The sequence below is a fragment of the Poecile atricapillus genome, chromosome 12 (assembly GCF_030490865.1).
Source record: "Poecile atricapillus isolate bPoeAtr1 chromosome 12, bPoeAtr1.hap1, whole genome shotgun sequence".
Taxonomy (NCBI): Eukaryota; Metazoa; Chordata; class Aves; order Passeriformes; family Paridae; genus Poecile; species Poecile atricapillus.
In genome coordinates, this window is record NC_081260.1 from 1,965,553 (window position 1) to 1,992,773 (window position 27,221).

The following is a 27,221-nucleotide window of genomic DNA, read 5'->3' on the forward strand; positions in this document are numbered from 1 at the left end:
GCTACTTTTTGACCCTCTTTTTTGTGACTCCCAGCACCCTCACCCCAGGAGAACGATGGACCAGAGTGATGTGGTGTACAAAGTCGGCAGCAGCCTGGTAATTGAAAATGTCACCATGGAAGATGGGGGCCTGTACATCTGCAGGACATTCAATGCCACCAGGCTGGAGGCCAATGTCACTGTCACCGTGTATGGTGAGTGCTGCAGCCAAACTAGGGTGGACCAGGAGGGTTCAGCTTAGAGGATAATGCCAGGCTGCAAAATCTGATTGAAATGGAATTAGGGAGGAATTCAACCAATAATCATCTCTAACCTCTAATTAGTCAACAAGAGTCAGCTCCCATGTCTTCAAAGAAATTCAAGAAGTGCATTTAGATGGGATATTGGGAAGGAATCCTTCCTGGGAGGGTGGGCAGACCCTGGCACAGGTGCCCAGAGCAGATGGAGCCGCCCCTGGATCCCTGGAAAGGGTTTGGAACAGCCTGGAACAGTGGAAATGTCCCTGCCATGGCAGGGGTGGGAATGGATGAGCTTTAAGGTCACTCCCAACCCAAACCATTCTGGAATTCTGGGATGTCTGAGTGAGCTGATCTGTTTGAAAAAGCTGGCACCACGTGTGGTTGCTGGGACCCTGGAAAATCCATCCTGCAGGCTCCACATGGACAGGAGATGCCCCAGGCATTTCCCACACCAATCCAGGGGCAGTGCTGGTGCATATCCTCTGTTTTCCATGAGAATTCCTCCATGTGGAGCACCCTTCCTGGCTGAGGCTGGGCTGCACAGGGAGCTGAGGGAACAGCCTGATCCATTTGGTTCTGTGCATGTCCATATGGGAAAAAATCCCACGTGGGAACAGAGCAGTCACAGGTGTGAGCTCTGTCCTGTGGCAGAGCTGCCATTCCAAGCCTCCCTGCTCATTTCTCTTCCCAGAAAAGCCCTACATCACGGTCTCACACAAGAAAGGGCCTTACTACGAGATTACCTCAGGACACAAGTCCCTGAAGCTGGCTGCCAAGGTGGACGCCTTCCCTCGGCCCACTGTCACCTGGTGAGTGCCCCCAGCAGCAGGAATGCCTGAGCTCCTCTGGGAATCCTGTCTGGAGCAGATCACCACCATTCCTTGGTGCCTGGAGTATCAGTTTTACATCCCACAGGTCAGGGATGGGAGCTGGGAATGCTCAGAGCTGAGCTCAGCTGAGGAGCTCTGGGAGGCTGGGCCAGCCACCCCTCATTCCCAGGCTGTTTTCCTCTCCTAGCCATGCAAGAAAGGTCCCTGCAGGGAAAAGGGGTGTTTCACTTTCCCTGGACACAGAATGATTTGGGAGATCCAGGGAAAAAGCTCTCGGGGAAGGGTTTCCTGCTTACCCCCAGCAGTGGTGGTCAGTCTGCAAGGGGGCAGGGGATAACAGGAAAAGGAGATATTTTTAACATAAGAAATTCTTTCTCTCCAGAACTTTTCAATAATGTTCTCCAATCCTGTGCCAGCAGATCCTTGCAGTGAATCCTCCTGAGCAATTTAAAGGCTACACCAGGATGGATGGATCTGCTGAACAGGAGGGGAAACACAACAGCAGCTCCAGGAGACATCTGAGTCTCTCTTTACTTTTTCTTTATTTGTCCTCTCTCCTGCTCTGGCTTTAACAACCCCATCCAATGCCTTTTACATCTGTAAGTGCATTAAATCCCACGGGACAGCTGCCAGTCCTGGCAGAGAAGGTGGCATTTCCCTGGAGCACCTGTGCCTGGCCAGCCTGGAGAGCCTGGCAGCAGCAAAAGGCTGCATTTTATTAGCAGTGAAATAACATGAAATCCTCTAATTTTAGTGGAATCAGTGCCAGGAGGTGGTTTTAATTGCTGCTGTTATTTAGGGATGGGGATGTTTTAGGAGCTGAAGTGGGGACTGGCCCCTTCTCCCTGCCAAGCCTTTGTTCCTGGGCTCAGCATGGAGCTCTTTGGGGGCTGCCTGGGACCACCAGAGCTGCCTGCCCTTGGAGCCCCAGCGGTTGATGTTGGAGGTCTCTCAGGATGGTTGTTTTTACGACTGCAAAGGAAGTTTCCAGCATCCTCAGGCACTGGGAAATGCCCCAGCATCCTCCCACCAAGCCTAAAGCTCCGTGTGTAGCAAAGCCTGGCCTAACCATAAACCTGCCTGTGGGGTGAGCAGGGAAGAAGAGCCTCTCCTGCAGGTGCTGCTCTCCTGGGGAATATTCCAGGCTGGGAATTCCTCACTGACCTCCCTATGCACCAACCTTCTCCAGGTCACAGAATTTAACTTTTTCAGAAGCAGTAAAGGCTCACAGAGGCCTCCTGAGAGACAATTCTGCTGAATTAATCTCTTCCTTTAATTAAAACTGGCGACACACATTTTGCCATTCCATGATTCCCCACACTTGGTGCTGCCCATCCAGCTTCATTTGGGGGCAATTGGATGATAGTTGAGCATGTGAGAGGCACTGTTCATTCAGATAAAATAAAACACCTTTATCCTGTGTGGAATTAATCCATCCCACAGCACTGGAGATGCAAATCGGTTCTGGTGTGGAAGGATAGCAGGAATAAAAATCCAATCCAAGCAGTGATTCCAGACCTGCATTTCCCTTGCTGGGATGACCCTTTATCCCTCTAACGTGGGTGACAGGGTTTCTGAGGGCTGGCAGGGACATAAAGAGACTTGATGGAACTTCCCAAACAGGTACAAGGATGGCAAACTGATCAAGGACAACCACACCTGCTACGAGCCAGATCCACTGAAATACAGACTGGGAATACGAGATGTGAGACCAAAACACGCTGGGAACTACACCATGGTCCTGAGCAACCCCAAATACGGCCTCTACAAGAACCTCACCATGCAGCTGGTGGTGACAGGTAAGAACTGGTTGTGTTTAATTCCTTCTGCTGGGTTGTTTATCCTGTTCTGTGTGATCCAGCAGGAATGGGTGGCACTTCCCAGGGTTTAGCACTGCCCAGAGATCACCACCTCCCTCAGGAACCACATTTCAGCTGCTCTCAGGAGTTGCTGTGAGCCTGGCTCATTCAAATCTCTTCCCCTGGCCTGCTCCCACAGCCACAGCACCGAGTGCTCCACACAGGGAGGTGGAAATGCCTGGAAAGGGCACAAACTTCACATTTTTATGGGAGCTTGGGAGGATATCAAGTAGAGAGGTCTTAGAACTGGGGGTACAGTTTCCCAAGAGAAGGGCTGGAAGTTTTATCCCTTGAGAATTCAAAGCAGCTCAGGCAAAGCCCTGGAGAACATCTGCTGGGACAGGAAGGGTCCCCAGGGGCTGACGGAAGGAACTGGAGGAGCTGCCCTGGCTTTTATGTCTGTCCATCATCCTGCTCCAGATCCACTTCCTAAATCTGTGTTCTCTGCTCTGTCACCTCTCTGCTGGCAGCACTTGAGGGACAAGTTCTTTTTTCAGGGGAATTTGGAGAAAACTTGGGTGTGCACTGAAGCAGGTTCACTTGCCATAGGGGGAAAATAGACATTGGAATGCCATTTATCAGCCTTCCTGGCTGGATAATGCAGGACATTATTATATTATTATATTATTATTTTATATTATTATTTATATATTATTATAATTATATACATATTTATATTATTATTTATATATTATTATATATATTATTTTACATTATTATATTATGTGGACTCTTTGCACATCCACTGCCTCTTTTAATCCATTGAATTTAGCAACAGAGATTGAATTATGAGGAGATCAGCAAAAGTTAGCTCTGCTTCCCCTTGGTGTTTTCCACTTGGGCAGTGAGTAGTTATTGAGACAGGTTTGCTCTCTTTTCTGTGGTGAATTCTTCTCTCCCTACCCTCTTTACACCTAAAAATATTCTCAGTTGTCCAATTTTTATACACTTATGTATTGTTGCTTCCAGCAGCTGTGTTTTTCTCATTTCACCTTTCAAAAGAAATAATTCCTAAAAACAATAGAGAATTTGTCACTTAGGTACATCTGACCTATTCAAAATGTTAAATAAGATATGATAGGTTAAAAACCTGAAATGAGACATAAATTAATGTGTGATTTAGGAGAGGAGGGAACCAAGAACATGCTCATGGTCAGGTCCTGCAGCTCAGCTGAGCAGGAGGAACGTGTTAAGCTGCATAATTTGTCCACTTGAGATTGTTTTTCCACACAATGCTTTTGCCTCTTGAGAGAACGGAAACGTTCAAAGGAAGAGAAATTCAGAATGATAATAAACTATCTTGTCAAGGTAAATATTGGTGTTTGTGTGCAGAAGGGAGCGTTTCCTTGAGGAGCCGCCGTTCCCCAAATAGGCAACCAAAAACAAACAGAGCCTTTTTCTATCAGCAAGAGGCTATTTCAGGATGAAACCATCCCAGCACAAGCTTTTCATGTCCATGGTGTGTCCAAGCTTGGGACATCCTGTCCCTCACATGGTGCTGCTCATCCCCAGCCTTTCCAGGGCCCAGCAAAGCTTCATCAGCAATAATTATTTAATTGCAACCACCCCATTTCTCAAAGTCCAGCAGCTGCAGGGGTGTCCCCAACTGTCCTGTGGCGATGCACAGGAAAAACACAGAGCAAGTGTCCCTTTTCTGGTGACAGAAAGTCAGGGAATGAGAGCAGAACAGGGAAAGCCCTGCCCAGGGGTGCTGTGGGTGGGAGCTGAGGCTGCAGACAGGGAGGGTTTGCTTGGCTGTGGCAGGACTGGCACCCAGCAGCCAGGGAATTCTGCCATCCCTGCAGCACCCAGGAATTCTGCCACCCCTGCCAGGCTTTTCCTGCAGCACCCAGGGAATTCTGTCACCCCTGCCAGGCTCTCCCTGCAGCATCCAGGGAATTCTGCCATCCCTGCAGCACCCAGGGATTCTGCCACCCCTGCCAGACTCTCCCTGCAGCAGCACCACTCTGATGTGCTCTGTGTGAAGCACTCAGCCCAGGAGAGACTCCTTTCACTGAGATTCAGGTGGGTAGAGCCCAAAAAGGGAAAATTGGGCTCTTGAAGCTTCGCCAAAGTGCCCTTTCTCTTGTGCTTCCCATCAGAGGGCAGGGACAGCTTTCTCAGGAGCTGCTTTTTCAGATCTGGGCTTTCCTTTCAAGTACACTCTGAAGCTCCAAACTGAAAGCAGATTGGAATTTTTCCCTTAACTCTCCACAAATAACCTGGCACTTTATCTCCAGCCATCATGACTGATATCTGGCTATCACACCCAAAGGGATTAAATTGCTCGGAGTTTCAGCAGACTCTGAGACAACAGGAGACCAAAACACACTTTGTAGCCCCTTTCTGCAGGGATTACCAGGAAGAAACCATCTCTGAGCTGGGTGTGATTAATGTCTCTGCTCAGAACCAGAGGCAGCCTGCAGTTACTGAAGCTGGGATTTGAGCACAGCCATTAGTGGGGCTGATGGAAAAATCCTCTTGGGCTTCAAGTGGATGCAGTGGTTGGAGAATCAGTTTTGCATCGTGTCTAAAAGGTGGAGCCTGCACCTGATAAACCTCCTGCTGAGTAACAACCATGTACCCTGAGAGTGAGGAGCAATTTCTGTTTGTATAACAGCTTTGCTCCCCAAATCCAGACCAGCCTTTCATTCCACAGGTGAAGCTAAGAAAGGGAGTGAGTTCTGATCCACACTGTTAAAGAGAAGAGGGAAAATTACATAACCAGGCTTTGGAATGAGGAGATAAATGCCATTTGAGTGTTTTCTGTTGCTGCATGGGGACACTGCAGTGCACAAATGATCAGTAATCACACAGCCCCCTCTTCTGAGAGTCTCTTCACAGCAATTCATCATTAATGTGCCACAGGTACTCAGCTGGCACTCAGCCTGCTGTGACAAAGCCATCAGCTGCATATTTGGGCTGGGTGCAGAGGAAGTTTGAAGTTAAAATTGTTGTGAATTGTTTTTCACAAACAAAGTACAAACAGCAGCAGGGCTCGACCCTCAAATTGCTCTGTATTAATTTTGGCAGCGTGTTTTATTCCTCAGCAGAGGAATCCTTTAAGCAGGATAAGAACAAGATCAGAAGTCCCCTGCCTGAGCCCTGTGGGCAGCTCCTGCCCTGCCTTGCTGCAGCTTTCCTTGGAGTCACCTCCTGGATATTCAATTGGGAGAAATCCTGGAGTTCTGCCCCACTGTGGGCACAGGGTGTTGTGGGAATGAGTCAAACATGAGGAGCTATTTCCCCCAAAGTTCAATTTGGCCACAAAACTGAGGAGTACCTGCAGAGGGATCAAGTGCAGAGGGAGCAAAATGGGCAAATAACTCCGAGCTGCAGGGTGGGAACTGAGAGGATAAGGTCCAGCAAGGAGCTGCCTGGCCTGGAGGAGAATCGTGCTGCTATTCCAAAAATTCCTCTGTAAGAAGTGGCTTAGCTGTGCCTCTGGTCATCCCTGCTCCCACTGCAGCTGGAATTTATTCTTGCAGGAGCACATATCTCCGTGTGGAGTCACCTTGGCTCATTGTAGGACTCAGGTCCCCAGGAGGTAGCTGATTGCATTTTCAAAATGCTCCTTCTTTACATATTTACACATCAAACACTGTCCAAGAAGCGGCGGGTTGCTGTGGTTTTGTTTTGTTTGATTAAATTCTTATTGAGAAAAGCTTCAAGAAAATAATGTTCTGAAGAATCTGGAAGGGAGGGAGCAAGGAGAAGGAACAATCCTAGCAAACAGCTGGTGGCTGAAAATCTGAGCCAGCCAAGAAGGAGAAATGTGGGAGAAAAGAGTTATTCCGGGCTGGAGTGCAAAGCAGTCTCAGAACAAAACATAAACAACCCCCTCAAATCTATTTCTGGGCAGGCAGACTGTGTTTCATCCTCACCCTTGTCCAACTCATCTGTGTCCACCAGGGCTCCTGCTGAGCCCTTTTGGAGCAGCCAGCGTGCTCTGGCCACCACCTAGGGAGTGAGGAGGGTACTGAAGCAAGAGTTAATTCAAAAGTGGGATGAATAAACTCCTTCAGCACTTTGCCTTTCTTCTTTGTCCCAAAGTTTCTCTCCTGTGCTCCCTCAAGCAAATATCGCTTTGGGTTCCAGCTGCTCCAGCCAACTGAAGTTGTGTTCCCTCGTAGAGTCCTTGGTCCCCAAAGCCTGTGTTGTGTCTGTAAGAAAAGCAGGATTAAAGGGCTGGAAGGAACCTCCACAGCAGGCAGCAGAAACTCAGGATCCTGGGAAGGTCTGGAATGTGAGGGGTGTGTGGTACTGGTCACACCTGGGTTTGTTACCGGGCAGGAGCAGCCCCACAGCTCTGACTGATGCACATTGCCCTGCTCTGTAGTCAGGCCAGATCCTCATCTTTTGGTTTAAAAATCAAAGGCAATTCTGTGCCTGACCTTCCTTGGCTTGCAAGGGATGAGTGGACATCAAAGGAGTCCCCAGTGATCTCCACAAAAGCCAAGAAATATGTGGTGATCCATGAGAACAAAACCCCATCACCCCCCCCTGAGGCAGAGCAGAGAGAGGGGAAGGAGCCTTGAGGATGAGGTTAATTCATCTGGGCTATGCCAGGGCAGAGGAAAATCGCTTTTAGGGTGGGGGAATCTCAGCTACAGCCAGTGCAGGACACAGGGGACAGTCCCTTGTGTGTGGACTGAAATACCTGAGCTGAACACTGAGAATTTTTTTTTTATTTTTGGCAAAATCCAGCTGATGTTCAGGCTGAAGGACTGAGCCACACAAATGCTGTCCCTTCCCCAGGGTCCTGCCAGGGCTGGGTTTCCTTTGTGGAGCACATCCAGCTCCTGCCCAGCTCCTTGGAGGATGAACCACTCAGGAGAAATCAAAACAGAAAATCGAATTTTCCACCTCCTGGGCCAGCTGAGCTGAATTAGAAATCCCAAAATAAAACCCATCCAGCCACGGTTCCAGCGTGTTTCCAAGTCCAAGGCTTTGCTTTCCTCCTGGCTTCTGGGAGCAATGCCTGTGGATGCAGGACACAGTGCTCCAGTCCACACTTCCAGCCTCACTTATCAGGCACAGGCAGCAGAGAAACAACTTCTTCTGGGGGATTTATGAAAGGAAAATGCAGCAGCACAAGGAGGCTGCAGCAGTCCTTTCCTGCACATTTATGAACAAATCTTGAAGAGTTTTCTTCCTGACATCATCCAAACCCGGCACACTTGCAGCTCCCAGGAGAGCCCCTGATGAAAAAGTCAGATGAGCTATTTTCATTTTGCTGGAAGTGGCCAAAGCAATTTTAGGAAGAGGAAGGTGGGGGCATGCTGGAGTTTGCCAGAAGGATCTGCAGCATTCAAGTCACGTATTTGCAGCAGCAATCTCGGTCTGACAGCCCCTAAAACCCAGAATGAGGGGGGAAGTGGCAGCTCGTGCTTCCCATGCTGTCCCTCAGCCAACCTGCAGGTACATTACTGACTTTTGGAAAGCAGGCAAAGGGGACAGAGAGAAAAATGCTACAAAACTGCTTGCTCTGCTTAAAATGAGCAGTTCTTCATTATCTACCTCTTCCTGAACTCTGTAAAAAATAAGATGGGGAGAGACAGATAAGAGAAATCCCTTTTTTTTGCCCCAAAGCTGCATTAGGGGTGGATGACAGCTCTGGGAGAGCATTGGAAAAGAGATTTCTTCCTGCTCTGGGAAGAGAGACATCCAGGAGTCTTTTCTGACCTTCTGACACAGGTCAGAAAAACCCAAACCAAGCTGCACTGCCATTTTAACACCAAAATTCCCTGTGGGGCAGGTCAAGTCCTCTGAGATTTTTCTTCATTTTTGTTCCTCCAGGATCCAAGTGCCTGCTTCTCTCCCAGCTTTGGCATTCTCAGCCCATTCCAGAGGGTCACAATGGAGCAGTTGGAGATCAGACAGAGGCACAATTCTGTCCCTAATTCTATTCCTAGTTGTGGTATTGACTCACAGAAGAGATTTTGGGTGCTGTTTTCAGCTGTTTCCTCGCAGGTTCCATGGGGACAGGGCTGTGCACCCACCTGAGAGCAGCTCTGGGTGCAGGGCATGGGAAAAACAAAAAAACAGCAAAAATCAGCCCCCCAAAAAAACCCCAGCCAAAATCAGCCAGGCTCAAACACAATGCAGTGGTCAGTCTAAAACCAAAGTTGTGTTTTCATGTCATTTCACTCAGTGTTTTTCCTTCTTTCCTTTTAATAAAAAGGAAAGGAAAGAAATGTGAAGCCAACCCAGACAACTTTTCCCTTTTGGGTTTTATTCTGGGGGAAATTTCACCCTTTCCCAGTCAAAGCCTGCACTAGAAATTTGCCTCTCTATCTTACAGAATATTCACTTGGATTTCCATTAAGTACTGTACAAACATCAGATAGAAGGCTCCCAAGTGCAAATATTTTCTTGGGTTTTGGGAAACAGAAAAGATAAATAGAAAACAAGTTGCAACTCCATCAAGGGTTTTAATGAAGCCCCATGTCAGGAAAAGTAGCTAAGGTTGAGATTAATGCTTCACTGGCCTCTCTATGTTATTTTAATGATGTGCTTAATGTGAAAAGATTTTCTGAAGCAGCTTAAATGGTAGTGGGAAGGTGCATAAACAGCAGTTCAGTCAGAGGGCACTGAAAGGAAAGCAAAGTTTCTCTACAAAATGCAGAGAAACTTTCTCTGTTCTGTCCTTTATGTTTGGATGCTCCTTTGGGTGACAGGTGTACAACCCCTCACAGCACCTGCAAGGAATTCAGGGAGAGAAGAGGCTGGGTTCATGTCCTAATCCTTGTGCATATTATCTGCTCCTAATGCCACAAACTGGAGATAAGAGCAGAGAGGAAGGTGAGATTTGCATAATGCTGATCAATTTGAAACCTACAGTAAGCAGAAGTGCTTTTTGATTGCATTTCCCAGTGCAGCAGCAGCCAAGTCTTTAGTTATTCAGGTCAGCTCTCACAGCAGCAATTGCACCTCTGCAAGGCGAGCTGGGGATACAATCACACTTGGAGCCAGAGAGGACGAAAAGCCATTTATTTGGATACTGTTAAAGGCATCTGCACAGCCTTCCCCACACAGCCAGGGAGCAGAAAGCTTTTAAGGTTTGTTTGGCTTCTGCCTGAGAGAGCTCAGCCTGGGGACGGCCATGTCTGAGGGGAGCAGGGCCTGGGGAGGGCCATGGCTGAGGGGAGCAGGGCCTGGGGACAGCCATGGCTGAGGGGAGCAGGGCCTGGGGACAGCCATGGCTGAGGGGAGCAGGGCCTGGGGACAGCCATGGCTGAGGGGAGCACGGCCTGGGGACAGCCATGGCTGAGGGGAGCAGGGCCTGGGGACAGCCATGGCTGAAGGGAGCAGGGCCTGGGGAGAGCCATGGCTGAGGGGAGCAGGGCCTGGGGAGGGCCTGGGGAGCCACAGTGGGATACAGAGCGAAGGAAAGGGGTGGAAAGAGCTGCCCTGGCAGTGCTGGCAGAGGGATTTAGACCCCCAGGGATAAGGGTTTGTGCACAATCCCTGTGCTGCTCAGAGTCAAAGCCCTGTCTGGAAGGGGAGGCAGAGAGAAGCTCTGCCAGGGGCACCCTCGGTAATGCCAGGCTCCGGGCTCAAAGCCCCTCTGCAGGTGAGGTTCTGTCCACTGTGCAAAGGCCAGCCCTGAGGAACCAGCCAGTCTGAGCCAATCCAAAATGGCAGTCCCACCCCAGAAACCAGCTCTCTTCACAGCTGTTACCACAGATAAGATCCTGACGGTAGAACTCTGAAAATACAGCGTGAGATTGGCAGGAATGCAGGTGCACCACAACGGGCAGTCTAACATTCCTTTTATACCCCCTACATTACTACAAACCACCAGAGACAGAATGAAAATTGCCATTAAAGAGTTTTTAACCTATTAAAATCAGGTTTTTATCACCCATGGAGGCAACTGCTGCAGACAGGATTTGGCCCAGCAAGGGGAAGGGCAAAGCTTCATCTACCTGCAGGGGCACACTCAGAGGTGGAATTACCATGGCAGAGGGTTGGAAAGGTTTAATCCCAGAAAATATCTCTCATAGGAAGACCCCACTTTCCCCCCCTAAACCCTCAGTGCTCCAGAGCCAGCAGCCTGCAGGGAGCACTGCGGGGTGTGGAAGGGCTCTGTCCCCATCCTGGACACTTGAGCAGGGTCACCTGCAGGGTGACACCACCTCTGCAGGAGAAAGGCACAGACAATAGGAAAAGTTCTTCAATCTCTGAATTTGTGCCCACAATCAGCCAGCACCCCACCCTGTGAAAGAACAGATGGGGAGGCGTTTCCCCTCACACTTAAAAAAAAATAATTGCTTGATCATAAATAATGATTATTTCAATTGATGAATCATTTGGACTCGTTTTAGGTCTCAAGTCATACTTAACAGCGCCATAATTGTGACATGAAGAATTCACTCCTCACTCCTGTTCTTGTTAGAGTTGGAGCAAGTTAAATTATTATTTCTTTTTCAGAAGGACAATTTAAATGCCAGTCAACCAAGAATATAGAAAAACGTCCTGATATTAAATGTTTGTGATCAGTCCTTGTTTTCCCCTGCTCTTTCACACACACAAACACCAGTTCCCCTGCCCAAGTGTGTAAAGTTTTATTGTTACAGCCTAAAAATCAACACTTGAGTCACCTTTCACACTGAACTTCGAGTCTTTCTTCAAGTGAAATCACGCTTGTGAGGTCAGCCCAGACATGTCAAAGCCAGGATTTGAAGCTGAAAAGAGAAATGTCCGAGATAATAAAAAATGTGCTTCTCCCTCTGGGGAGAATTTACAGAATTCTTTTTATAATCAGAAATAATTTATTGATGGGAAATGAAATGCAAGCTAAAGAAATTCACCATTAGTTCCAATAGTTTGTCCTGTGAGTTCCTCAGGAATCTCCAAGCACGTGGAATCCTTTGGCTCAGCTCAACAGGAGCCACACCAAACAGGGGCCAGCATTTGGGTTTCTCAGGGGAAATGTAAACCAGGACCTCCTGAAGGTCCTTTGAACAGCCAGTGTTTTATGACAGGATGGGATACGGCTGAACCTACTCCAGTCAATGCTTCCATGGGGTGGAGAAGGAAATGCTGATGTGTTTTCAGGCACTGGTGAGGTCAGAAGATCTTTCAGAGCCTGACCATGAGAAATGCCAAGTGAGAGTCCCAACAAGGCACGGGATCAGCCTGGTCAGTGCTCTCCTAAGAGGGCTGGAAGGCAAAGAAAGACTATTTTATAAAAAGAGGGAAAGGGCTCAAGATTGATGAGGTGGGCAATAGCTCATATTTACATATCTGGGGCCCTCCCTGACAGCAGAAAAAAATAAGTTAGCCCAAAAAATAGAAATCTAATCTCCATTCACTTCCCAGCTTGTCAGAAGGGCTTGGTGCAGAGCAGCCTCCCTTGGCTGCACAGGGGTGTCCCACACAGGCACCCCACCAATAAATCTGTTTGATTTCCTGTTATGAGAAGCAGACAAAGAGATCCAGCCAGGGATGGGCAGAGCTGTCTGCACAAGGGAAGAGCCTGTGCTTTCACCCCAATCTCAAACCCACCCTGTCCGAGGTTAGCAAAAGTTCAGTTCACTTTGGGGCTTTTTTCCCGTTATTCCTCCTTTCCGTGCCTTCCCGTGGGAGCTGGAAGGAGACAGGACAAAGTGTTTCTTTCCTGCTGGCAACGAGCAGCCCTGAAAGTGTCACAAAAAGAGAGATTTCCAGTCTGAGGGTGTGATCTTGCAGCTCCTCCAGATGTGAGTAATGCTGTGACATTTCTCATGGCATTCGCCGTGGTTGGTGAGAATTTCTTGGCATTTCTCTCCAAGTGTTTTCCCCACACCTCTCCTCCCTCGCTTTCTTCTCCCCTCCATCCAGTGCATGTTACACACACAGAAAAGGAAAGACTTCAGGTGAAAAAGATGGTTTTTCCCAAAGCCCTGAGGAGCTGGTGCCTGATGAGGTTCCTCTCAGGAGGGGACATCAGCCCTCCAATCCCATTTTCCCTACAGCCCATGGGCTGATCCTGATCCTGCAGCCCTGACCAAGAGATGTTCCATGGCATGAATTTTCCAGAAGCCCAGCAGGTTCCCAGCAGCATTTAAAAGGGATTGGGATGAATGTGGTAGCATTGCAATGTGTTTTGTGAAATACCACAACCAACACCCTTGTTTCTGTGAAGGGATATTTGCAGAACTGCTGGAAATTCCCCACAACACCAGGCACCTCACTGGATCATCACTTCTCCCAGCAAAATGTTGCAAAACCTTTTATGGATGTAAATTTGCTCATTTGCATTTTTGTGGGTTTTTTTTTTCTTTAGAGAGACCCAAGATCTATGAAAAGGAGACCGATTTTGATAAGGTTGTGAAGGTGGAATTGAGAAGCAAACACAAAATCTCGTGCACAGCAAGCGGGAATCCCGAGCCAAGCATCCAGTGGAAGTGGCAGCCCTGCAACATCACAGACACCCTGTAAGTGATGTCCCCATGGATGAACATGTTCCAGTCAGGTTTGCTTTCTACTCCATCCTATTTATCTGAGCTAAAATCACAATCAGAGTGAAGATGTCCAGGGTTCTGAGCTCAGCTGGCGTCTGGTTGTGTTTGTGCACCTTGTGCATTACCTGAATTGTGTTAAATAAGTTTAAAGTGACTAAAGATCATTGAATTTTCCTTTACCTTGACCAACAGTGCCCCTCTAACTTACCTTAGCCCTGTTGAATGCTGTGAATACTTGACAAAAGAAAACCAGCAGGATTTGTGGACAGAGCTATCACACCTTTTACCCCTCAAGAGCTTTTTCCAGACAATTTCCAGACAGATTTTTGGCTTCCTTAAATCCATATGGGATTCATGCCACTACTCAGTCTCCTGGGGCAGCCTCAGGTGTCCCTGAAGCTGGGAGAGGGAATTGTGTCTTACTGGGGACCCTTCTGTGCTGCAGGTTTTGCCAGCAAAGTCACTGGGTCAGAGCTGCCAGAGAGGAAGGAGGCCAGGGAAAAGCAGGATGCCTTTGGAGATTTGCTTAAGGAGACATTCCCCTTGCTCCTGCAGTTCCCTGAGCAGAGGGGTCTGCAGAGAGAGGCCTTGGCTGATGCCCATCCTTCCCTGGTAGCCCCTGGGCATGTCCTGCACAATCCTGACCACGTCAGCTCCTTCCTGCAGTGAGAGGGATGAAATTGGCTTTTCCACACATTTTAAAAGAAGGAAGACAGATCTAGAAAGCGAGGGAGAAAATTGCTGGATAGTGCCTTATTTTCTCACTCATTTATTGCTGTGAATGGGAAGCCATGAGAGAGGGGGAAATTGGGGAGAAATACTTTCCCAGGCTTTCTGTACAGCACAGGGATGTTGGGTGATCCAGCCCTGGCTTGTGTGCCTGCCCCAGGGAGGAATCCCGCAGTTACCCACCTTTTTTGGGAATAAACGCAAGGATTTGATGGCTTTATTGGCTCTGCAGGGCAGCAGGAGGCACAGGACTCTGCTTGGGAGGGGTTCAACAAGAGCAGAGTGGAAACACCACGTGGAAACAGGTCCTGCATCCTTAGGAAAGCCACAGAGGTGACCCAAAATCTTTTCCAGACCTGTCTTGGGGGAGAGAATTGGCCATGAGTGCCAAACTCAACCAGATCCAAACCAGTGACCTGGTGGCAAAGGACCTCACATAACCCTTGTTGCAGCTCTCTGATTTTATCAATTTAAATACAATTGCAGAGTGGCTCTACCTCTGCTGGCCCCAGGGGCAGCCTTATCTCGCTGCAGCAGAAGCTGGAGGAGGATTCCTGTGGGAAATGACACAGCCCCCATTTCCTTCTGTTGTCTGACTTCCTCTCTCTCTCTTTCTCTCCCCCCACTCTGCCTCAGCAGTGCCCTTTGAGTCCCTGAGCACCAGCATTGTTCCTTAGAGCTGGGATGTGATTTTTACTTCCTCTCAGCTTTTCCCCTTCATCCTCAGGACAGGATTGTGCCTTGCAAGAAGTCCCTCAAGATCTTCTAATGAGGCTCTTCTGAGAGCTGCAAAGCCTCCCCTGACCCAGGGAGGTGCCCCTGTGCTTTGTGTGGCTTTGGCAAAGGCACAGCTGATTTATGGAGGAATTTTCTGCAGCATCAGCACCTATAAAAGTCAATTTTACCTCCTGAAACCCCGTGGTTTCTCAAAGCATTTCTAGGAGTGAGAAGAACTGTGTCTCTGCTTGGTTTTAGCAAGCTGAGGAAGACAGAAAAGTTTTTTGCCCTGGATAATGCAATTGTTCAATAAAGAACAAAAGCTGTTTACCATTAAGGTATCTCTGTTGCAGCTTGCATACTTTGAAAAAAAAAAAATGGTAATAATAATGGAGGGAAGATTTCAAAGGTGGAAACAATATTATACCAAAACAAAGAGATTGAATAAAATAGGGACTAAACTGATCTGAAGGGAAATCTTTTGCTAGAGGTAAATGCTAAGGCATAAAGAGTTATTAGTTATTAGTCTGAAGTTATTTAATAAATGGACAGAATGTCTGAGAGCCTAAGGGACCTGCAGAAGATTTTGGAAAACCTCATTTCACCTTGAGGAAAGAACACAAATATCTCAATTTGCATGAAGCAGCAGCACCTGGACCTTCCCACACGACGTGTTACACACTCTGCTCCTTGCCCATATTCCGAAATGAAGATTTAGAAATGTTTTCTGTGGAATGTGCAGCATTAAAGGGACCTCCTGCTGTTCTCTCCCAGTATTTATCCATTCTACACTCTCAACACTTTTTGTTGGAAGCTGAGCACAGACAGACACTCAGCAACATCCCCACAGTTTGGAGGGACTGGCATTTTGAATTTGGAAATATAACTTACATTAGCCAGATAAAACTCCCATTATTCAATTAACTGTCAGGTATTTTCCATTTCTAATCTTTGCAAAGATTGAGGGGTTCACTGTTGGTCAAGCACTGATTTTGTTTGCCTCTGTCAAGGTGCTTTGTAAATAATTTTGAAATGTTGCAAAGAAGGAATGGAGGAATTTCACAAAGAAGTAACAGACTCCAGCAGCAGCACTTAGGAGTATTTAAGACCCAAGATTATTGTTTAAGATTGACATTTTCTCTCTTCAATACACCCCCCTGCTTGCCTTGAACATCGTCTCTGCTTTTCTACCTCCAGGTGCAATCCTGAGGGGCCAAAGGTTGAGGTTTGGGAGAACACAGTCATAGGAAACAAGATCAGGAGCATCGAGAACACCCCCAAGAGGCTGGGGGATAAACTGAAGGTATGTGTGGGATGGTCTGGGGATGGTGTCAGGGGATGCTCACCCCCAGCTCGTGGTTCCCAAGCTGCTGAGGGTTCTTAGCATGCTTGGAATTCCCCAGTGCTGGGATCATCCCAGATCTCTGCTGTTTATGAGTGCTGGGGTTTGGGAATGATGTCACACACCCTGTTTAAACTCTCCCAAGACTTCTGGGTCAAAATCTTCTGTGTTTCCCTCACTCTTGAGAAAGTGTGAGAGTGGTTCAGTTCGAGGGTGCTGTGATGTGAACGCTGATAAAGACTCTGAGTTCATGAAACACTTGGAAGGCTCTTGATCCTGTCCCCCTCTTTCCTGCCCCCTTTATCCTGCCCCCTTTATCCTTCCCCCTTTTTCCTGCCCCCTTTATCCTGCCCCCTTTATCCTTCTCCCCTTTATCCTGCCCCTTTTTCCTGCCCTGTTTTCTCTACTCCCAGCAGCAGGAGCTGCCCAGGAGTGTGGTGCCAGTGCCACAGGTACCTGCTCTGATTCCAGAGGTGCAGCTCTCAGGTTGAAACACTTCCCTGGCACAATGAAAACCTTCCTCAGACACTTCCCTGCCTGCTCCCCTTTCCAACAGCACTGGGATCACCCTGCCTGTGTGATCTGCAGAGATCCCACCAGGAATTAATTGCCTGTGCAGTGTCCCTCACTGTGGTGATCCTGGCTGATGTTCCACACGTCCAGGCTGGGAATCTGCTGTGGATTCAGGATCTCCTGGCTCTGCTGGGCTCTGGCTGGGATTACCTGCTGGACTTGCAGGGGTTGCTGGCTCCAGGAGTGGGTTTGGAGCTCCAGCTTCCCAGGTGGAAGTTCCAGAAGGTTCCATGTGTGTTCCTGCAGGGTGCTGGATGCTGCTGTTCAAATCCTGCTTCACCTCTGAGCATGGGATAATTCTTGAGTTACTCCCATGCTTAAAGTTAAGCACAAAGCTAAAGTGCTCGTCTGGACTGGGTCCAGACTGCATCAGCATCTGGCAGGATCAGTGCCTCAGCCATCTGCTCTTTCTCAGGGAGACTTCCCAGTTCTAAACATAATCCAAACCAGAGCTCTGAAAACATGAAGCTTGGGCTGGGAAGTAGAAAATCAGTGTTCACCCTCATTCCCGACTTTTTCCATTGCTGGGAGATATTTATAAATTGGATTTATTTAGATAGCATAGTGCCCCTTAAGCTCTGGCTTTAATGATTATTCAGGAATTCTACATCCTAGGTAAAAGCAACCCCCTAAAAGTGCTAATTATTTATAAAAATGGAGGTTGGTGACTTTTACCTTCAAAGTTTCTTCTTTTTTCCAAGACTTTTTGATTGCTGCATGGGCTGACAAGAGCTTTGAGACTCTCAGAGCTGCTGTTTGTCTCCATAGATATAGATAGGTAGATAGATAGATAGATAGATAGATAGATAGATAGATAGATAGATAGATAATCAGCTTTTACATATTTCATTACTAAAGTTACAAGCTACACAATTTCACAATTTATATTATATTCATTCTTTTTCTCCCGGGCTGACAACACAGTCTGAGGTGTTTCCTATTAATTCTTGTGTCCTGATTAAGATTTATTGAAATGAATATAACTAAATTACAGCAATCTCAGGTTTCACTCCCTGCTTATGTTGCAGACAGTTCCTCTCCTTCCCCCTTTATGAAGTTCAAGGCTCTGTGTTAATTGCAGACTTTATATTATAGAATACCATTTTTTAAAAAGTCACTGAGGAACAAGTCTTCAGATTTTTCCATGAGTTTTATCAGTTGTTATTCCCACCAGGAATGGAACAGATAGGAAACAGCCAAATCCATTCCCAGCATGTCCCAGCAATTAATTCACCTTCATTGACCAAGGAGGTGAAGAAATAAAGATGCTGGAGTCTGAGCTTTGAGGAGCTGTGTTAGGAACCTGGGATTAGCTGAGCTCAGGGATTTTCCTGTGGGATTTGAGCCTGTCCCATGAGCACTGGAGTCTTGGGCAGAAGGTGGAATTCATCTGGGCTCTAGGATTTGTCAGCACCCAAGAGTTCACCCTTGGGAGCTGCAGCAATAAAAGCTGGTCCAGCCACATGTGAAAACTTGCATTAACTGTTTAGAGCTGCTAAAAACATGGGAATAACTCCCCTGGAATCACCAGATCCAGAAATTTGCCCAAAGCAAGCTGGCAGGGCAGCAAGAATGTTTTTTCTCAGCAAACCCCCGGTGCTCTTTGATCACATGAAGCTCTTCAGACATCTCCTGACAGGAGTGCCATGTAAAATCGAGCTCTCTTGTCATCATCCTCATCATGATTATTCCATGACTATTCCACAGATAGAGAAAGTGAATTTCACCTCCTCATGCCTTCCTAAGAGTCTCATTCCTGAGGAAAAGCGTAAGGTTGTGGTTCAGGTTCTGATGCACTTCAGTGAAGTTTTGGTCAAACAGTGGTGGGGGCAGTTGCACTGTGATAGTTTCATTTTTCCTGGGGTTTTGACTCCATGTTGAACTTCTCACTTTGGGATTTAAGCACTGCATGGCTCCTCTGAATCTGCTTTTTCACACCAGGTGTAACACCCGTGACTGCAGGAACTGCCTGACTTTTCAAGTCACAAGGAGCTAGGTTGCTGTTTTATTTTCTTTCCTGTTAGCAAAATAACAAACTGGCCTGAGCTTGGGACCAGCAGAAGGGAATAGCAAGACTCATGCATAATTCAGTCCTCACTGGGGGGTTCTTTTCATCTATTTTCTCCCTTTCATGTCTGTATGAGAGTGGCCAGGCCACGTGGGTGTTTCTGCTGGTGAAATTCACAACCACTCAAGAAAACTGACCCAAAAATGCCAAGTTTAGACCTCCTGAAGGAGCAAAAAGATTACATTAGAGCAGTGGGATGTGTGTGGTGAAATGTGTGTGAGCAGCTCAGCCAGGCTGTTCAAACCTGTCACTTCAAGGAGCTTCTCCAGCCCTGGAAGGGGACACAGGGATGGGGTTGGGACACAGCAGCCGCTGCCTGGGATCAGCCCAGGTGTGTCAGGCACTGCCCAGGAGCACCTGGAGCTGCTCTTGCTGGCTCTGGTGAGAGCCTGGCCAGCAGCAGGGGCAGCAGAACTCACCCTTTGTCTTCTCTGACCTCCTAAATTTACAACCACTCAAGAAAATGAACCCCAAAATGCCAAGTTGAAACCTCCTGAAGGAACAAAAAGAACAAAAAGCCTGCAGTCACTGGAGGAAGGAGCAGGGAGTGGTGATTGCTCAGGACCAGCCAGGATTCACCCACCTGATCCAGGGGCTGGAGGGGGATTAGTCCATCCCACAGCTCCTCCAGGGACACCTCAAACCTCCAGTTAGCCCAGTTCCAGCCCAGTTAGTCCAGTTTCCTGACCACCCAGCTCTGCTCACACTGAGGAAGGCACCAGGGAGAGAACCCCCCCCTGCCAGAGGTGGGAGCAAAGCTGGAAGGTCTCAGCCAGCTCCCAGACTTCTCACTCATCCTCAGCCCATCCTTTAGCATGTTTTGAGTGAATGAACTCCAATCCTGGATCAGGACTGTCAGCCTATGCAAACAAGTGTTCTCGTGTGCCACTCAAGTGGATGGATTAGGAGTGAGTTGAATGCTTTCTGTGCAGGGTCCCTGCTGAAGTTCCTATAATTCCACCTCCCTGCAGCCACCTCCAGCCCAGCTCTGCCAGAGTCAGACAGCTGAGAAGTTTTCCACCCACGTTTTCCACTCCTCATCCTCGCCCACTGAGAGCTAACGAAGTGAGGAAAGATTGTTCACTAAAACTCTCGGGGACGGCAGGGATTAGACAAAGGAAAGAAAAAGCAAGGAATAACAAGAGATATTAATTCATGCTGGCTCCAGCTTAAAAAAGGTCTCGTTGCTCTGTCCTTACTACAAGATGTCTTAAAACACTCACAGTGCACGGCTGGGGAATGTTATTTGGCTGCTTCTAAAATAACTTATTTTTATCAGTTTGGGAACATTACATATGGACTTTATTGAACTATTCCATCAGGAGTTGTCCCAGCAGCAAGCTCTATTTACTTGTCAGAGCTGTTCTTCAGAAATCAGTCATTTTATTCCTTTGCTTATTGAGTTTTAAACTTAGTTTATTCTTCCCTAGTAATTATTTATTAGTTAATAATCCCTTCCTTGGGCTAGCAGTATTGGGTGGCCTTTAGGTTAAGTAATAGGAAATGGAGTCCTTAATTTCAAATCCAAGCCTGGGCTGTGTTTGGTATGCAGTGAACTCCCAGGATCCCATCCAGCTCCCAATAGGAAGATGTCTAGACACGACATGCCAATAATTTGTTATTAATTAGGCTCATGCCAGCACTGCCTGTGCAGGAGCTGAGGGTGGGACAGCCCTATGGCAACTGGGAATGTGTCCTTGCCTCTCACAGGGACAGGGAAATTGGGAACTGCAAATTTCCAGGCTCTGAGCGGTTCATTGATGGCATTTGCAGGGCAGACACACAAAGTTTGAAGGCAATTGCAGGTTTCACATCAATCATTGTTCAGCTCAGCAGAGAGTGCTGAGCTCTGGGTTTTCTGAGCAGCAGCTGTGGGGTGAGCCCTGCCTTGATCATGGAATCACAGAGGGGTTTGGGGTGTGAGGGGCTCAGAGACCCTCCAGTGCCACCCCTGCCATGGCAGGGACACTTTCTATGAGCCCAGGCTGCTCCCAGCCCCAATGTCCAGCCTGGCCTTGGACATTCCAGGGATCCAGGGGCAGCCCCAGCTGCTCTGGGTACCCTCCCCACCCTGCCAGGGAACAATTCCTGCCCCATATCCCATCCAGCCCTGCCCTCTGGCACTGGGAGCCATTCCCTGTGTCCTGTCCCTCCAGCCCTCGTCCCCAGTCCCTCTCCAGCTCTCCTGGAGCCCCTTCAGGCCCTGGAGGAAGCTCTGAGCTCTCCCTGGAGCAGCTCCTTCCCCAGGTGAGCACCCCCAGCTCTCCCAGCCTGGCTCCAGAGGGGCTCCAGCCCTGGAGCAGCTCTGTGGCCTCCTCTGGACTCACTCCAGGCTTTTCTACCCTGGCTCTGATTCCAGGAGTGGAAAATACTTCTCCAGGTGCATGGACTAAGCACACACAGGGATTAACCCCTCTGAATTTTTCCACTGTCTACCAAAGGTCCCCAGATCCTGGGATTGTGCCCCTGCAGAGTTTGCACTGTTAATAATGGGAGAAAATCCCTGAGTTTGGGTGCTCAAGTTCAAACCATTTTTTCATTAGGGATGGCATTTAGAAGAACAGAATCCTTATCCTGACCTGCCACTGTGACCAAACATACAGATTTTAAATCTCAGCTACCAAACCAACCAGGATTAGGTTTGTTTGACCACTGAGAACTTTATTTCAGAAGTTGGAAAGATAACTGGGATTTACCCAGGAGCACCCAGCTGGAGTGAAAGGTTGATACAGAATGATTCCATGGGATTCATCTTACAAGAAAATCACACAAAATCCTGAATTGCCAGCTCTGGGATCCCATGTAGATCTCTGCTGGATGCTGCTGGTTTAAAAGTCACAGTTTGGAGGGCTCTGGGAGGTGCCAGCTGTGGGCCAAGTCAGGAAGGTGCCTGATCTCTGGTGCTCAAGTGTGTGACGAGCTGGGATCCAAGTGCACAACCATGACTGGAGCATCCAAACAAGAAAATTTCTTTCCCTCTGTTCCTCAGTAGTTTTTTTCCCCCCAAGAATTTGTCCCCAGATTGTTTCCCACTGTCACTTACCATCTTTTTCACCTTCATATCTAGACACGACTGAGATTAGCTCCAATGAGGTCTCAGGATAGCTATTTGCTTTTTTTGTTTGTTTTGTTTTCCCACTGCCCTGCCAGACTTTTCCTGAGTTATGGGGATGGAGATGTCAGCATCTGTCTGTGTGTGTGCTCATGAGCATTTACCTCTGGGCCACCAAGCAGCTTGAGGCATTCCATCAGTGTTTAGAAGAGCCACAGTGTCACCCCTAACACTTTGGACATGTCCCAAAATGGATATTTTATGATTTTGCCTGGCTCTACAGTGTTATCCTCCACTTCCCAGCTAGAGCTGTCACTTAGAAAGACTAATTGCTGTTAAAAAGCTGTCCAAATGTATCCCCTTCTGTCCTCAGCACTTACATTTATATTGGCTTTTGCTCTTTCCAAACATGAAATGCTCAGATCCAGCAGCCATGAGGAGAAAGCTGTTGGTCCTGATTCAGCAGGAATTCCAAAGTGCTGCTCAGGGCTCTAAGATGTGCTGGTTCCCAGCCTGTGGCACCGGGCCACTGCTCCAGGACCAGCACCAGGAGGAGGAGCAGGCTGCTTTCATAGGCAGGCTGGTTTTATAGGCAAGGCAGAGCTATTTTCACATCATAAATCACTCAGGACTGCACAGCTCTTTCTGTGGTGGACACCAGAGGGAGCTGGGTTTGCTGCTCTCCTTTTTCACCCCTGAATTTGGGGGTTCCCCATTCTTGTGTCTGGTACCCACAAAAACTGAAGACTTTTCCACTCAGCCCTTACCCTGCTGCAAATGCTCACTGTTCAAATGTGAAATGCACATGGGATCAAAACCTTTGGAACTCATTTCCCTGTGGGATTTAAAGTGCCAGATCTCAGCAAATCTTAAATAACTCAAAAAGTACATCCCACACAGCTCTAGACACATTCATGGGGCAGCTTTAGGAGGGGTAAAGGAATGTCTTGTGCGAGTTTAGTTTAGGATATTAAAAAGAAAGTCCAGAGATGCTTCTGTGCACTTCAAAGAGCTCTCTGGAGATAAGGACAAAGGGCCAGAGGGTGTTATGAGTTTTGATTCTCAAAAGCCTTAGAGAGGATGGCAAAGAAAGCGATATTTGTTCCAAATGTGAGGGCTCAGAGCTCCTCAGGTGAACGGCTGCAGGGGAAGCAGAGAAATCCTGCCAGAACATCTCTGCCTTGGTGGCTCAGGCCCTGTTTTCCTGCTCACACTCCAAAGGAATATGAGGAATAATTAAAGGCACAGTCTGTGGATATTCCTGTGTGAGCCTGAGAGGCTGCACCATGACAGGGACAGGGCAGTGCCTCACCAGCAGGAGCCTTGGGAGGTTTAAGGAGCACAAGTTCTTAAGGATGTGTTGAGTTCAGCCCCAGGAGTAACAGAACCACCTCCTCCTCCGATGTGGTGAAGCTCAGGACAAGGGCTCCTTCCCTCTCCACCATCCTCCCTTGCTGCATTTGCCAAGTGTTGCAGCCCTGGCAGCTTCTCCAGAGCTTCTTTCCTCACTGAACGAGTCCTGTACAGCTCCAAGGAAGGGTTTTGGAATCAAGGGGCTCCCAGCACATCATTCCCTCCCATCTCTGAGGGGAAAAGCAAAATCCTGCAATACCCCTTGTACCACATCCATGGGAATTACCTGCTTCCCGTGCGAACGGGGATATTCCCCACATAACCCACAGGGTGTGGGACTGTGTCTGGATGGATCCTCCAGGCCCTTCACTTCAGCTTTTTGCTTGATGTTGTCACAAAAGACCTTGGCAATTTCTCAAAAGAGGATCCTGTTTTTCATGGGTAAGACAGGGAAAAAAGGAATGGTAAGGTTTAGGAATGAGCAGGGAAGAGAATTAACTGGGCTGAGACAATGAGAGAAAAAAAGCAAGTAGCAGCACTTGGCTGGGACTTTCACCCATTCTTAACTAGAAACAACTTTCTTAACAGCTTTTCTACCGTAGCACATCCCCAGAGCCATTCCTTGTTCTCTCTTTGTGGGCAGATTGTGAGCACCCTCACCATGGAGAACAGCAGTGCCTCGGGAATCTATTACTGCGTGGCTTCCAACAAGGTGGGCCAGGAGGAGCGCAGCGTCCAGTTCTACGTGTCAGGTAAATGCACAAACCCCTCACCAAAGGCAGCTGCTGCTGCTCTGATTTCCCTGGGGGTTTCAGACTCCAGGCCATCCCTGTGTGTTGTGTTTTGGAGGCTGCTCACCCCACACGAGGCAGGGTCCAGCTCAGTGGGACATGTCCAGCCTCAGCCCCGAGTCCCTCTCTCTGTGCCTTAGAGCAGCACTGGTGACATTCCAGCGCTGTCCTCAGGAAACCTCTGGCAAAGCCGAGGCCTTTGTGGTGTTCCAGAGGCCTGGAGCCTCTCCCTGAGCCAGGAGAAAGGTTGGACTCAGGAAATCAGCAGCAAGGCCAGGCTCCAGCCCAGCCCAGGGCTGATGGCACCATGGCACTGGAGCCCTTTGCAGACCCCTTTGTGCAGGGAGGAGGCTCTCCAGAGAACACAAATCCAAACAAATATCTGCTTAACCTTTCAGCACAGGAATTCTTTAGGAGTGAAATCAACATCTACATCGTGCTTTCAGGAGAGATGGCAGGTTTTTAAAAAGAGAAGAGAGTCCAGGGACAGCCTTGTTCAAGTGCTCACCCAGAACAAACTGAAACGTTTCTGTGCTCAGAACATTTCTGGGTGAGTGGATGTTGGCTGGCAGGATTTGCATCAAAATATCGATTTTTAGAACAAAGAGTGCAGAAGTGTCCTGGCAAGTAAATGTCTGATTCTCACTGCTTGGTTCCTTGCCCATGAGCAAGCTGGGAGGGCAGAGCTCGCTCGTGGCAGGGATCTGCCCTCCTGTGCCTCCCTTCCCTCCTGGGTGGTTTGACTCCATTGCTCCAAAGGAATCCAGCACCTTTCAAATCCTCCTAACCAAAAAAAAGGGCTCACCAAACACTGTTCCCATTGGTGTCAACAGAAAAATGCCATCCAAAAATAATGAGGCAGGAGCCATGGAAGGGAAAGATCTCACCTCCATTAGAGGTGGCAAGAGACAGGAGAGGCTTTCAGCCTCCAAAAATGCATTTCCCAAAGCTCTACCTCTTATTGACTCAGGGAAATGCCCTTCAAGGTGCATTTTTAGGAGATACAGCTCGGATATCAGAGGTTCCCAAGATGTCCAAGGCAGGCTGAAGACCAGATATTAATTTTACTCCTCACCCCTTCCAAGTGTTGAGTGTCCTGGGAATTCAGCCAGCTGTTAGGTCTGGGTGGGTTATCCAAGCTCTTCACAGAACTGCCACACTTGGTGACTAAACCCAGAGAAATATCCAGGGTTATTCTCTGGTTATTTCTGGTTTGGAACCCAGATCCAAAGGGTTAGATCATCCCATGCACCTTGCACAACTCTGGTTTATTTTAATAATAAAGTTATGTAGGGGAGTTTTTTTCCACCCACGGTGAGCTAATATTTCAAATTTTTTATTTTAAGATCCATCCAGCGATGTTTTGAGACTCAAGTGTTTTAATCATGCACTTTGAATTAAGAAGGAAATGAATCACTGGGGGAAATTACTGACAGTGGTTATGGTGGGAATGTTTCCACCCAAGCAGACCAGGAGGTGACCAGGGCTTGGCAAGACAGATTTGTTCCAGCCTGTGAAGGGAGAACTGGGAGTCTGTGCTGTTCTGGGGAAGAGGCAAATGCTGACTGAGCATGACTAGCTTTTGGAAGTGCTGTATTTAAAAACAGTGATGTTTATGGATTAGAAAGAAATCTAAATGTGGCCGTCCTGGTGCTAAACTAGGTCATGCTGCAGCAGTGACCTGCTGTGGGCTTCCTCCATGGGAGGATCTGCTCTGAGTGCTGCTCCAGCAGGGCCAGGCTGTGGGGAGAGTCCTGCAGGTCATCCCCACACCTGGAACAGCTGGAGCAGGCTCCAGGTGACTCTCCCCAAGAGTTTTCTCCTGTCTCAGTGTTGAGGGATGTCCAGGGACAGCCTGTGAGGTTCCAGGCAGAGGAAGGCCAGCAGCACAAGGCTCTAAGCTGGTCACTTCATGATTCTGGAAGGTTGAACCTAAGGGCTGAGCTGAAGGCTGGGGCAGAGCTTGGGAGCAACACGTGGGACTTTGGGACACATGGGAAATGTTTGTAGCATTTCACAGGTCTCTGCAGAGCAGCTGCAAGTGTGGCACACAATTAATTCAGCAATTTACTGATTTTAAAGGCCTGCTCTCCCATTATCTCCTACCAACAAACAAGCTGCTGCTCCCTGAGCTGCTTTCAGACCTTCTAGCTGAATTGGGTTAACTCATTTCTCCCTGGTAAGAAATCTGATGATGACACAGAGGCTGAACTCCCTCAAATCCCTGTTCCACTGGGGCAGGGATGAGATGTTTTCCCAGGACATGGCAGAATGTTCCAGGGACACTTCCTCAGGTGTTGTCCAGGCTGCTCTCTGGGGATGTGCTTACTTCAGTCTGATGTTTTCACCACCACCACCTTCATTTCAGAAGAATTAATTTATCCCTGTGGAATAATTGTCAGCAACCATTTTGTTCTTTCACTGCAGAACCCCCACAAAAACTCCCACGGACACCAGAAATAGCACTGGGCTCTATTTTTAAATCATTTCTCTGCCAGCAGAGTTAATTTCATGAAGGGTCAGCAGGGTTTGGAGATCACTTGGAATCCAAACCTTATAAGGGGTCCAGAGTGATGAGAAATCTCCTCCTGCAGATGTCCTGACTGTCACTGTCCCTCTGCAGCCCTCTGGAGTCTCCCCTAAAGGGATTCATCCATCGTGTCCTGGCCTAACTCTTACTCTGGGATTTTTGTTTTGTGTCAGTCCAATCAAGATCTGACCCTGCCTGCCTTTCCCACCACTGCTCTGACTGCAGGGTTCCCACTGGAGCCTTGGGTGAGCCATCAGATGCTCAGAAATGTCATTGTCCAGCTCCAAAGGACATTCCAAGCAGGCTGCAAAGTCCCCAGTGCAGTGAAAAGCTGCCCTGGTGTCCCCTGCAGGGATTCTCTGCCATGGACAAGTGTCATTTACCTTCTAATCTCTGCTCTGCACCTTGGAAAGGGCAGCTCCACAGAGCTGCAGGTCCAGAGTAAATCAAATTCCAGCCTTTGTCTGACTGCACTACATTTGGCAAGGCGGGATCCCACCCATCTGAAAACTCCAAATGTTCTGGGAATATAAATGAATTGTGATAAGAATAACAAATAATAACCAAAGCCCTTTTTCCAAGGGTTTATCTGATTGCCAAAACAACTGAGAAAAATGGAGTTAAAGATTTCTACGTGAAAGAAAATATTGCATTTCCAGCAGGAGATAAAAATCTGCTCTCAGATAG

The 27,221-nt window shown here is 48.1% G+C and overlaps 1 protein-coding gene across 2 annotated transcripts in view; it reads left to right on the top strand.

The window, feature by feature from the left end:
• Positions 1 to 27,221, top strand: part of LOC131583792 (vascular endothelial growth factor receptor kdr-like) — a 126,639-nt gene that overhangs the window by 56,463 nt on the left and 42,955 nt on the right. For both annotated transcript variants that reach the window (XM_058848250.1, XM_058848251.1), the window contains exons 7-12: positions 35 to 194; positions 931 to 1,048; positions 2,693 to 2,868; positions 13,202 to 13,352; positions 16,023 to 16,128; positions 23,857 to 23,965. In XM_058848250.1, coding sequence (XP_058704233.1) covers positions 35 to 194; positions 931 to 1,048; positions 2,693 to 2,868; positions 13,202 to 13,352; positions 16,023 to 16,128; positions 23,857 to 23,965 — 820 coding nt within the window. The remainder of the gene's footprint in view (positions 1 to 34; positions 195 to 930; positions 1,049 to 2,692; positions 2,869 to 13,201; positions 13,353 to 16,022; positions 16,129 to 23,856; positions 23,966 to 27,221) is intronic.